The sequence below is a fragment of the Gavia stellata genome, chromosome 13, assembly GCF_030936135.1.
Source record: "Gavia stellata isolate bGavSte3 chromosome 13, bGavSte3.hap2, whole genome shotgun sequence".
In the NCBI taxonomy this organism is placed as follows: domain Eukaryota; kingdom Metazoa; phylum Chordata; class Aves; order Gaviiformes; family Gaviidae; genus Gavia; species Gavia stellata.
The window spans coordinates 13,832,292-13,844,327 of record NC_082606.1 but is presented as its reverse complement, the minus strand read 5'-3'; the positions used below and the strand labels follow the sequence as shown (position 1 = coordinate 13,844,327).

Genomic DNA, 12,036 nt, shown 5'->3' with positions numbered 1-12,036 from the left:
AACGCTGGGAAGAATCAGGGGATAAATTAGGTATTAGTCTGAAATAATGTCTACAGCAAGGCAGAAACATGATCCTGTGATTAAGGTATTAGACTGAAACTGAAGAGACTTGGGTTTTCCTCTGTACTCTGCTATCAGTTTGAGTTTGACCTTGGGCAAATCTCTGTGCCTCAGAAGCCTGTCTGCAAAAAAGGGCAACTTGCCAGCCTCGTGGTGATGTTACGAGAATAAATGTGTTGTAAATGGTGGAGCTCCAAGATCCCGTGGTAATGGAGACCGTAGAGTTAACATTAATTGCAAAGATCATCAGGGAAGTAGGACAGTGATTATAGCAAAGGACACTGTGACTTGCTCAGCTCTGGTCATTGGTGACACAGAATCTTCCATGTGGGAATGAAGTATTTTTTTTTGCCTTCACTGTTTTTAACTTAACTTACGATTAGCCATCCAGTACCATGATACAGAGCACAGTAAACACTCTGGATATAGATACACAATGAAAAGGAAATTATGCTTTCTTCAGTTTTATATAAGAAGTTAGAATTTTACTGGAAAGTATGTAGAAAAAGCAGGATAAATCTCCACTCTTCTTTTTTTTTGTTATTTTTCCCTGCATTGTGCTGCCTGTGCCTGAAATTAGTTGGCCCAGTGCATAGCTGACTTATGCAGCAGCAGAGCACAAAATCCCTCCTTTGCTGTGCTGTCTGAAAAACAGTTTGGCCACAAGCACCCTGTGTGTCTCATTGTTTCCTTGTATTACTCATCTGCCTATATTCACTCATTGTTTCTTGTCTTATATGAAATTATAAATTTTTTGGGAAAGAGAACATTGTTATTGTGTTTGCACAGAATCTAGTATGTGGGGGGCTTATTCCAAGAAAGAAGCTCCCAGGCTTACTGGCAGTATAGATAACAATAAATGCCACTGCTTTTTCTGTCCAGTAGTACAAGGGATAAGTTTTGGCTCATGGGTTCTAGGCACTCCTTACATGCTTTAATTTTTCATATGGTATTTTTAGGCCTTTCTGGGTTTGTAACACATAGGGAGTTGGAAGTTTGGTCCCTTGCTATCACAGGCAATTACGTCATATAATCCCTTTCATAAACTGTTCAAGTGCCAGTTCCCAGCAGTAGTTAATATAAAAAATGAGACTCGGTTTAGTTGTTTCTAGAGAGACCCAGCATGATTTTGCAACCTCAAACATCAGAATGGTGAGACAATTCATTAAATCAGACTCACAGCAGTAACTCAAAGCCAGTGTGTTAAATAAATAAACAAACAACTAAATAAATAAATAAAACTGAAAAAGAAATTATGGAATGAGCAGGAGAATAGGGAAGACATTTGCACTGTTAATGTTTTTCTTTTTTTGAAGAGGAGGAATTTAAGTCCTTTTTTTGAATGTTACCTGTGTTAAAATGCAGTGCATTCCTGGGGCCCAAAGACCTTTTCCCATATAAAGAATATAAAGATAAGTTTGGGAAGTCGAACAAGCGAAAAGGATTTAATGAAGGCCTGTGGGAAATAGAAAACAACCCTGGAGTAAAGTTTACTGGATATCAGGTAAATGACTTTCACTTCTCTTCCTCCGTATCTTTCTTGTTTTCTTTGAAGACATCTTGTCAGTGTAAACATTGTATGATGTTTGTGGAAGGTGTGTATGATGTAATATGTGGAAGGTCCTGGTTTTGGTGGAGCTAGAAAGTTTCATGGCTTTTGTAATTGTGTAAGTAAAGACACCTGTGGTGTTGCATTCTGTGACAAACTGAACTTTAATCATACCGCAGAGCCCTTTGCTTTCTGTGATATTCTGGGGTGGTGAAGTGGAATTCTGCAGCAGATTTAGTTGAATTAAAAATGGAAGGTTTTATTTACTTCAGTATAAACATGAATAATTTCTGACTTCTTCTTTCTGTTGTTTATTTTTATATCAGGTTCGGTGCATTTTACACAGACCTTAAGGTCACTGCACTTTTTGATTTTTACATTGGTAATGGATAACACGTAGGACACCGCTGCCAAAGTTGTGAGGGGTGAGAAGGTGGAGGTTTAAGCTGCTGTTAGGAGACAGTAGCTGCTGTACAACAGCTCTCTCTGTTGGACGTCTGGAGCAAAAAGTCAGCTAAGCGGGGGGGGGGGGCGGGGGGCGCGGGGGAAGAGTAGTTGGTGGGCTGTATAAAACCAGAAAACTTCCCTCATTAAAAAAATGTGGTCCTTTGAAGGCAGAAATCACCTACAAAAGAAGGCGAACACCTATTACATTATTAGCACAAAACCTTACAAACCAGAGATACGGACCACCTGCAGACAAGCTGCTGCCCCTCTCAGTTCCTGTTTCATATTTTCAGCCCTACAGATGTTTTGTATACACCAGGGGATTTAAAAAAATCGAGTGAATAGTCTGTGGGAGATGGACTGTCAAAGAGCTCACAACCTTCTGGTCAGTGTTTGCTTTTTCCTAACATGGAGATCTTGCCCTTTGGGGTGTTTTGTAACAGCCATCTTCTTTCCTGAATAAGTCTCTCCTATTGCAGCCAAAGTCTAAAAGTTTCTCTAGTTTTGCCCAAAAGTAGAACATGCCAGGTCTGTCTACTGAGCAACCCTTAGTTCTCCAGCAAACACGCTTTTGTTACCGGATCTTCTGTTTCTGTGTAAACCCTTCAGAACATGCTATCCCAGAATCTGCATCTGATAACTGTTTCCAAGTGGTGACTGAGAAAATTGCCTTTGCAGCTCTTTTTCTTGATAATTGCAGGAATAACCTGAGCTCTTCCTGACTATAGCAATTAAAGTGTAAGCTGTCTGTTACCAGTATTTCTGTCTTCAATACAGAACAAAAATTAAGTAATAGATTTTAATGATGTTTTTGTTGTTTATGTTATTATTGTTATTGTTATTTTAAAGGCAATTCAACAACAGAGCTCATCAGAAACTGAGGGAGAAGGAGGAAATACAGCAGATGCCAGCAGTGAGGAGGAAGGTGATCGGGTAGAAGAGGATGGAAAAGGAAAAAGAAAGAATGAAAAAGCAGGCTCAAAACGGAAAAAATCCTACACTTCAAAGGTTACCTTCTGAGTTTTTCCATTGTTACCCATGTGCCTTTATAATTACAATACTGTCCACCTCGTGGCAATGTGTTCGTCCTTCTTCAGCATTTTGATTCCAGTACCATAACGATGGTGTTCCAACAGGCAAAGGGAACTGGTCTTACTTGTGTAGACAGCCTTGGTGAGACAGCAGCTGAAATACTCTGCCTTGTTCTAGTGCCCACGCTTTGGGAAGGATGTGAAAGTATGGGAAGGAGTTCAGAAGGGCTGGAAAGAAAATCCATGCAAAGATGGTTTGATAGGTTTGATCATCTCAGATAGGTATTTCCCCATGAAGAGCCAAAAAAAGCCTTAGGAGTGTGCCTCCTGGGAGACATGAGTTCAGGTTTGGTTCCTGTCCAGGAGAATTCAAGCTTCCCTCTCCTGTCTCCAGTGTGAGTGCCACAGATGCCATGCTAAAAGATATGGTAGGGTCAGATGTGCTCAGCTGCTCCTGTTGTAGCTGAGTGTAAAATGCTTCAGTACAGGATACAGAATTGGAGGGAGGAAAAACTAATTCATTAAGCAGAGAGTAGGGCACTCAGTTTGTAGATAAAAGACCTGCATTGTAGTACCTAACTGAGCTGTTAATATCTAAGTAACAGCATAGATGAGGAAGCTAAGACTAATGTGTCTCAGACAGCCTCATAATGGCTGGTGAACGTAATCACCTGTGTAGTGACAACTTTGGGTTCAGATACGCCTCTCACTTGTCACCTGGGTGAAAGGGAGCAACATTATAGTCACTTCCTTCAGTTCTTTGTGTGCCTCCAGGTCTGTATTTTGCTTAAAAAATTGTGGGAAGTGTGGCAGAGTCATGTTCATTTACATTCATGTTGTTCTTCTCTGAAAGTGAAAACTAAATGAAATTTAAAGAAGCAAGCAAACAATCTAATCCAGGCTCAATTTGGGGGAGAGCAGGAGTTTTTGTGGTTCATCCACTGAACAAAATGTATTAAGTAATTTCACCCCCTTTGTGTGTTTTACATTAGAAATTCAGGTCTGGTCTACCATCTTCTTTCCAGAAGACTCTAGGCAAACAGAGGATTAGGAAAATGGTGGCTTAATGCCACAATTTATCCTTTTGTACCGTAGAATTGCATAACATAAAGGGAGCAGAAAAGATGTATTGGTTCCACATGGCTTTAATGTTAATATATTAAAGCTGACAGCACTAAAAAAAGTATGGAAAGCAGCTCTGCTAATGTTATTCTCATTTTACATCTCTGTGTTTAATCAAAACTTTTGTGAAGCTGGCACCATCTGTTTCATTAACTAGCAAAACCTACAGGTGACCCAACACTAATACCCATCTCCTATTACTGTGTCTGCCTTAGTCAATTGTGCTGCCAACCTGTGTTGAACACAGAATTTCTCCTTTTGCTTCATTGATGTCAGTAACTCCAACTACTTCACTTGAAAAATGCTTTTCACCCCACATGTCCTCCCCAATATTCACCTTGAACAGGGAACCACATGATCATACAGCATTCCACATGTATTTCAAAAGTGTCTTTCTATAACTGAAGCTCAGTTCTTACTTTTTAACTTTGTTGTTGATCATTTTAGAAATCCTCCAAGCAGTCACGGAAATCTCCTGGAGACGAAGATGATAAGGACTGCAAAGAGGAAGAAAATAAGAGCAGCTCTGATCCTGGGGACGCAGGCAATGACACAAGAAACACTTCTTCAGATTTGCAGAAAACCAGTGAAGGGGTAATCTTCTGTTAATATAATTCACTTCCCATGCAGTTTGCTACCAGCGGGCGTTGGAGCTAGGGGTGAAAGGCATTGCATTGCAGTGACCTGTGCATACCACGTGTGATCTTTCATTTCAGTGCTCAGAGTGTGTATAGAACAGAAGCATGGGACTGGTCCCTGCACTGGTACAAATTTTGCTCTAGAGAAACAACTGAATGAGAAAAGATACTATAAGCATTATTTTTGTTCCAGCACTTGCATAGATGTCAGCTGAGAGGAACTACTGAAAACCGTGAGCTGGAATGATGCAAAATTGATGTGAGAGCAGAATCAGACTGGTTGCGTAATGCATTTTGGCTCACTAAACAGTGGGAGTCTGCTTATCCTTTCACAGTTGTTTAAAATCTGTGCAGTCCCACTGACTTCAATTTGGAGTTCATGAGGGTTCATGTGCACATTACAGACTCTGCATACTGCGGGTTTTAGGGCAGATCATGATTGGGATACGACCTTCCAAGGAGGGGATAAACAGTCTGCTCCAGAGCAGGTTCATATGATCTCCTTGTATGCTTGTGTCAGTTGTGTGTTCATATCAGTATTACTTTGTTGTGACCACAACAGCAGAAAGGAAGGCTGCTGAGCAGCGGAATTGGCATGGGAATTGGTAAACCGTCAGCCACCTTTAACAACCACTACTATTTCTGTGCCTTTGGAGCAGCACAAGCCTCCCTGCTCCAGCGTCACAGCTCCACCTCAGAACCCGTTCTTGCGCAGTTCCCGTGCCACGGCTCTGCCACGTGGCCAGCAGCCGGGCTGGGCTGTCACAGGAGCTGCTGAGTGACACGAATCCCCAGGTGTGAGAGGAAGCCAGCCAGCACAGGCTCTCATCTGACATTGCTAACATGCCTTAGCACCCAGCTGCGTGCTCAGCCTCAACCCTTTCGCACAAAACACAACCTCTGGGGAGCTGCTGTTGTCTCCTGCTTAAAGACTCCTCCCAGAGCTTCCTTCCCCCTTGTCTCTCTGTGGTACAGCGTATGTGTTTTCTGGCTCTTCGCCTTATGAAGACTTTGATATGTGGCTCCTAGGGTCAGGAAGATAATATGCCCTGACCCTCTCCCATTCACTCTGAACAAGCTTGAGCCAGAGACTGACACAAGGAGACATGCCTTCCCAGCACCTCACCCACATAATTTGAGAGTCTGGGGCTGATGAGTGTGGCAAGTGCATAGTGCATATGTTGCCTGCGTTCTGGCTAGTGACACTTTCATATCTTCAAATAGGTGTTTGAGTGAGAAAACTGGCCGTAAGGTCCATCTGAGGTGGCAGCAGATTCAGGAGGTCAGTGACAGGGGCGATGTCTGTGAACTTCAGGCACATTCTCCATGTAAGGACCAAATGCTTACTGAGTTATGTCAGTCGCAGATTAAGTGGCTAAAAAGTCACATAGGGTGTTGGCTTTGTGGCTGGTGATATTCATATAGCTCTTCCTTCTGTATGTATGTGACATGCTTGTAATTGCTGGGAGGTGGAGTCCGGCATAGTAGAACGTCATGGTGCTCATGCATTTTCAGGATTGCAGATATTTCAGCCCCTGTGCTGAAATATCATCAACAGTCTTTGTGTCCTTCCTGCCAGCACCAAGTCCACAGAAATACTCACAGTCAACATTTCATACCCATGTGAGGAGTTGGCTCTGCTCTGACTTCTACAAGTTCAGCACTTGGGCTTGACCTCACACTTGAACGACCAGTCTTTAACTAGATCTTGGATGCTTTTAACATTATGGGAATGGTGGACTTTAGTAGCATGTACTAAAGGGAGATAGCGATATGGTTTTAAGGGCAGCTTGAGATAAAAGCACTGACAAGTTTGGAGAAATTCACATCCTGATCCAGATATTTCACCTTGGGCATTTCTGCGGCAGAATCAGCATTTCACATGTAAATCCTCTTCAGAATTTCTTCTGACGTTTTGTCAGTAGTGCAATTCTCTTTTAGGACCAGGAGGGGACACTCCATCTTCTCGCGTCCTCAAAGGCAGACCAGGTGTCTTTCTGGAAGGTATGCCTTCGTCAGACAAAAGGCACTCGGGGAAAGAGTAATCAGGTTATTTTTTTTCAGTTGGTGTTAAACAGCCAGTCTCACAGCGTGTGTCTAGATTGACCTCCTGGGGTACAGGGCCAGCTGTCCTGCAGCCACGTTCTGCTGGACTTCCAGACTAGGAGTCTGCCGGAGGGCACTGATCTCCTGTAGCCCACGCACTTGGACCTCTCTTCTATAGAAAGGAAGGTTGAAAAAGTCCAACATGTGCCTGCAGAGTTGGCATATGGTCCTCTTGTTCACACGCATGAATGCAGAAGAATGTCTAGATCTAGGACACCATCGTAGATGAGATTATGGTCTCTTTAAAATCATTTAGCTTTTGGGAAGAGCATTGGACCAACAACACGCAGTCTGAAGAAGATGGGCTTACTCTTCCCCAGCATGCAGCAGGGGAGCCGCTTGCCCGCCGCTTTGCCTTCCCTCGGGGCCAGCCAAGCTCGGGAGGTCTGTCCGGCCGTGAGATGGCGCCAAGAGCACACCAAGATGAAGACTGGGTGCAGACCCGCTCCCTGCCCCGCAGGCGGGGCGCTGGGGGCTGCTGAGACTCACACCCCAAAAGTTTGTTTCAAAGTCACTCGTAGAAAAGTACCTCGAAGGCAAAGAGACAAGAAAAACGAGGTCAGGGCCCTGATCTCAAGGATAGGCATCTTTCATTCCCCTGGTTTTGCCACCGTCAGCGGCTGCTTGCCTGGTAGTGGAAGCTGGGGAGGGCTGGGGAGGGCAGGTGGGCAGAAGGCTGCGGGCTCAGCTGCCCTACTTGTAGTGCTCCCCACGGGCTGCGTCCTGGAGAGCCTTTGGCTCCTGTGCTCTGCACCTCCCAGGTCTCTGCCCATATAGGAGTTGCCTAAAGTACACAAGCAGCTTTTCTCTTAATAATACTAACAATAATGAGGTAGTGATGATGTTTTATAATGCCTGGACTGCAGGCTGAAGACACATCTCCGCTCTTCAGACCAGAGGGAACCTTGCCTTTTAATCACACTCTTACCCTCAGCATTATGGGGATCTTCTTGAAGTGTTAACGGCTGAAGTGAAATGATTGCAGATGCATCCTCACCTATATTTTTTAATGAAATTTCTAACCTCCAGGTGGTAGAGGAAAGCTTGAAAATGTGAAGTGATGGCTTCCTAAAGACTCAAAACCCAAAGCAAATAAAAGTACTTCCAAAGCTATGATATTTTTTCAGTCAATTTCATACTGTTCAAGGGCTCAACTTGTGATTATTTTTTTTTTATCCCTGGGGCTGACAAAGCTGCTTTCTTTTCTTATCTCCATCCTTTAGTTTCTCAACTATTCTTCACAGGCATTCTCAACGAAGAGACATTAGCTTTCTCAGACTCAGCCACAGTTTATAATTGTGTCCTGCCACTACCTGTTTGTCAAGCTCTTTCCCTCACTGGTGTTCTTTGGCTGATTCCTTCCCCAGAAAGATGCAAAGCCTGAACATCAGGGTTTTATTATCTAATATTAATTAACTAATAATATATTAGCTAAGACAGCCCATCCCAGAGTTTGCTCAAATCAAGAGTCACAGAACCCCCCCATGACAGTCATCTGCTGTTAAATACTAAATTGTTTTGGCTTTCTCAAAATACCACATAAACAGAATATTCTAGTGGAAAGGTATCCATGGTTCTGTGTGGTTTACTTTCTATGGTACAAAATTAGCTCATAAATCAGTGAATTCATGGCAGCAGATTTACATTCCACATTTAAATCTCCGGTAACTTGTGTGTTTGGTTCTCGGCTGGCATAACTCTGAATCTTTATAACTGAACACCTAAGTTGCTTTTTACTTCTACTCTCTGGATACCCATATAATGGCATTTGAAAGCTGGCTGTAGTCCTGCCCTATTAGAGAGTACTTGAATGTTAAGGTCAGCACTCAGGGTATGTGGCAAGTTTTTCTTTCGGTATTCATTATTTTACAGTTCGGACATCGTGTTGGTAAATGAGGCATTCTCTTTGTGTACGGATGTATGTGGTTGCCTTTCAGGAGGTGAATGATTTCACTGAGTCTTTGAAAAGTAATAGATTTGTTGGAAATGAAATACATTTTTTTGCTCCTGGTACGGCCTGAATATTGAAGTGGGGTAAAGGACTGTGATCTTTTTACTCACACTGACAATCAGTTACTAACATGGGAGTCAGTGGATCTATTTGTGGAGGTGACTGCTTGCCAGCATGAATAAGGGGATCAAAATCTGGTCCAAAATTACTGCCATCTGATACTATTGCAATTGGGAGAACATATTTAAAACAGCCTGTGTCCAGGACATATTTTTTGTTGTGATGTTCTTGTGGGGTAGCAACAATTCCAGTGCTGTGAAAGACAAGTGTTATGGCCAAACTGGCCAGAGAAACACAGGTTCATTGTGTCCTTCTGATGCGTTTTTGAGATGTTTGGTTCCCTTGCTCTTCCTCCTTTACTTCCCAAGAATAACATTGGTTACGCTGCATAATAGGTTTGGGGTTTTATCAACATTAAAAGCATAGCATTTAGGGCTCTATTCAATGTAAAAGCATTTATGTGGGCATTTTTCCAGAAAATTAAAACAGAGTATGTATTTCTGTCTGAATTTTTTTTCTGCAATTTGAGGTAAGTTAAAATCTACTCCTCCAAAAAAGATAACATTTGTGAAAATGTGTTTAACTATTGCACAGTAAAAATTTCTATGTAAAAATCAAATAGTGGAATACTCTCTGGTGTGAAGAGCTGTGTTGTCTGCTGCCTTCCTATAGCTCAGGTTAACAGCATTGCTAAGTAAGGCAATGGAACATAACTCGGGAGAAATATAAATGTCTGAATGCAAGTTGAGATTAAAGCAGCCGGTATAGGTGAAATACTCTTTGCATCTCTGTGTGCATTGAATCCTGTAACCATTTTGACCTCAAACCAACATGGAGTAACAATGACCGTACAGAGCAAGTAAATAATTATCCTTCTGCCCATCCAGCAAGAGCTTTTAAAGTACAGGATGGCTGAGTCAGTTGCCAGACGCTGTTTAGGAAGGAATTTTCAGTGCCAGAAAAAACAAGGCAATTTGTGGATTTAGTTTTACTCCCTGCTCTCTGTGTTCTCTGTCCTTCAGCTTCATTGATGACTGAAATTTTTCACTCGAATCAGTCAGATTCTGTGCTGTTTCTTTTGTGTGCAGTAGCGTTGGTCAGCGCAGCACACGTTGTACCATATCTTCCAGTAAAGCTGAGAGACTTGTTCAAACAAAGATGATGCAAGTTGATCCGTTTCTGAAGAGATGTGAAACCATGGAGACCATGGAAACTGCTCAGCTCTGCCGCATCCGTGTTCAGTGGCTGCCGCGGGAGCCTGGCAGCGCATGCTGCCTGGGTAGGGAGGGAGCCGAGGTCCCCTGCAGCCCCGCTGGCTCCGGGGGGCTGCCTGCATCTGGGGAGAAGAGAACTGCTGACTTCTGGGGCACCTGGGAGTGTGCCTGGGAGACAAAAGGTGTGTCACACTACAAGATGGTACTGGAAACTGTGAAAATCCTAGAGGATGATTTGCATACCTGGCTCTTTGTTGTCCCTCCAGTGCCACACTGTGGCCCAGCGGACATATCTGTGAGACAGTGGGGAGTGGAAGTATTAATATTCCCAGTGCCCCTCGTAAGAATGGTGCCTACCCAGTCTTCTGGCCTTAGCCCAGGGGCAATTGTTGTTAATAAGTACAAAGGTTTCATACTCCAAAAGGACAGCTTTCCTTACTGGATCTGAGAGTGATACCGTAGGGACCAACTGCTTCACCACCCATCCTGCCTATCAGTGCTGGGTGGCAGCTGTCATTAAGAACTTTAGCAGAAGGCATGGTTTGATTGACTGATCATTTGTAGTTGTTTTAATGGGTGTCTGTCCCTCTGAAGGGAAGGAAACAGCAGCGAACCCCTCCAAGCCACGTCTCTAAAGCATCTGTAAGGATAATCTCATTGACTCTTAAACAGGAGAGAGGTCAATGGAAGTGCAGTGCTCTGGATAAGCAGCGCACTTGTTACACCTTTTGGGGGGAAGCAGGGCTCAGGCAGTTCCTGTAAGATATCATTACATGCATAAGCATTTTATAATAACCCCTTATCATGTGTCGTTAGTCAGGATGTACCAGGACCTCCCACACGGAAAGTGCAGGTTTCCATTACTACTGTTTGCAAATCCCTTGTCATAGGAGAGAAGAAGGACACTGAACAAACACAGCCCTTAGTTCAGAGGTGCAGCAACCAGATTGGGATCCCAGACTGCTAAGTAGGCACTCGTATGCTCTTATCCTCATGGATAGAGAAGCGTAGTCCACTGTAGCCAGGGCATCACACACAGCAGGTATGATGGGCCAGAGGGGGAGGGAGCTTAGGCAGCAAACTGCCAGTGCAGGAATGTTAAAATGTCTTCTTTTCTTATTCTTCTCCGGATACTATGTAAAAGGAAAATTCCGTCATCCCCAGTGGATTTAACCTGTACCACCCCACTTAATCCTTGATGCTGAATTTTTTTCCTTGGATGATCACACCAAATACAGTACTACTTCCTTCATACTGCTTTGTGTGTTGTGTTTCTTTCCGTCCATCAGGGTGTGGGTGGACAAGCATTCACACTCTGAATTCTTTACAAAGGAGGAGGGACATCTTGCTCAGGGTTAGGTAGTCACGTAGCGTTGCATGTCTTCATGTTGTTGGACAAAAGTAGTGTGTCCCTCTGCCTGTAGGTGAGTTATGTGATCTCTGTTTTAATATGAAGAAACCGAGACTTGGAGACACTTGCCATGATCACATGAGGACTGTCTGATCCTGTCAGTGGAAGCAAGCACTGACCTTGACTCAGTCATGAAGTGGGAGTTTTTTCCTTTTCTGTCATCACCTTACAGTGAACTCCAAGCCAAACTGTTTCCTTTTCAGAAGCAACGCTCAGATACATTAGCTATGCAAGCTGTTTATCTTTCTTCATCCTTGCTAAGTGTTCCTTTGTTTGAAGAAAAGGGTGTTCTCATCGCAAGCCGTTCAGGAATACAGCAGTGCCTGAGCTTTTGCATGAAGCGTATCAGTGGTTTAGTGTAGTGGAAACATGTGAAATTTGGTTGTGTGTGAAGTATACTACAAGATTCATAATTAAGTGATTGGGGAAAACAAAGACAACCCACAT

General features: G+C 43.3%; 1 protein-coding gene across 1 annotated transcript in view; it reads left to right on the top strand.

Moving 5' to 3' along the window:
* The window catches only part of HDGFL3 (HDGF like 3), a 38,526-nt gene that overhangs the window by 23,978 nt on the left and 2,512 nt on the right, over positions 1–12,036 (top strand). Inside the window, exons 3-5 of the mRNA XM_059823769.1 lie at positions 1,426–1,564; positions 2,906–3,064; positions 4,657–4,803. Coding sequence (XP_059679752.1) covers positions 1,426–1,564; positions 2,906–3,064; positions 4,657–4,803 — 445 coding nt within the window. The remainder of the gene's footprint in view (positions 1–1,425; positions 1,565–2,905; positions 3,065–4,656; positions 4,804–12,036) is intronic.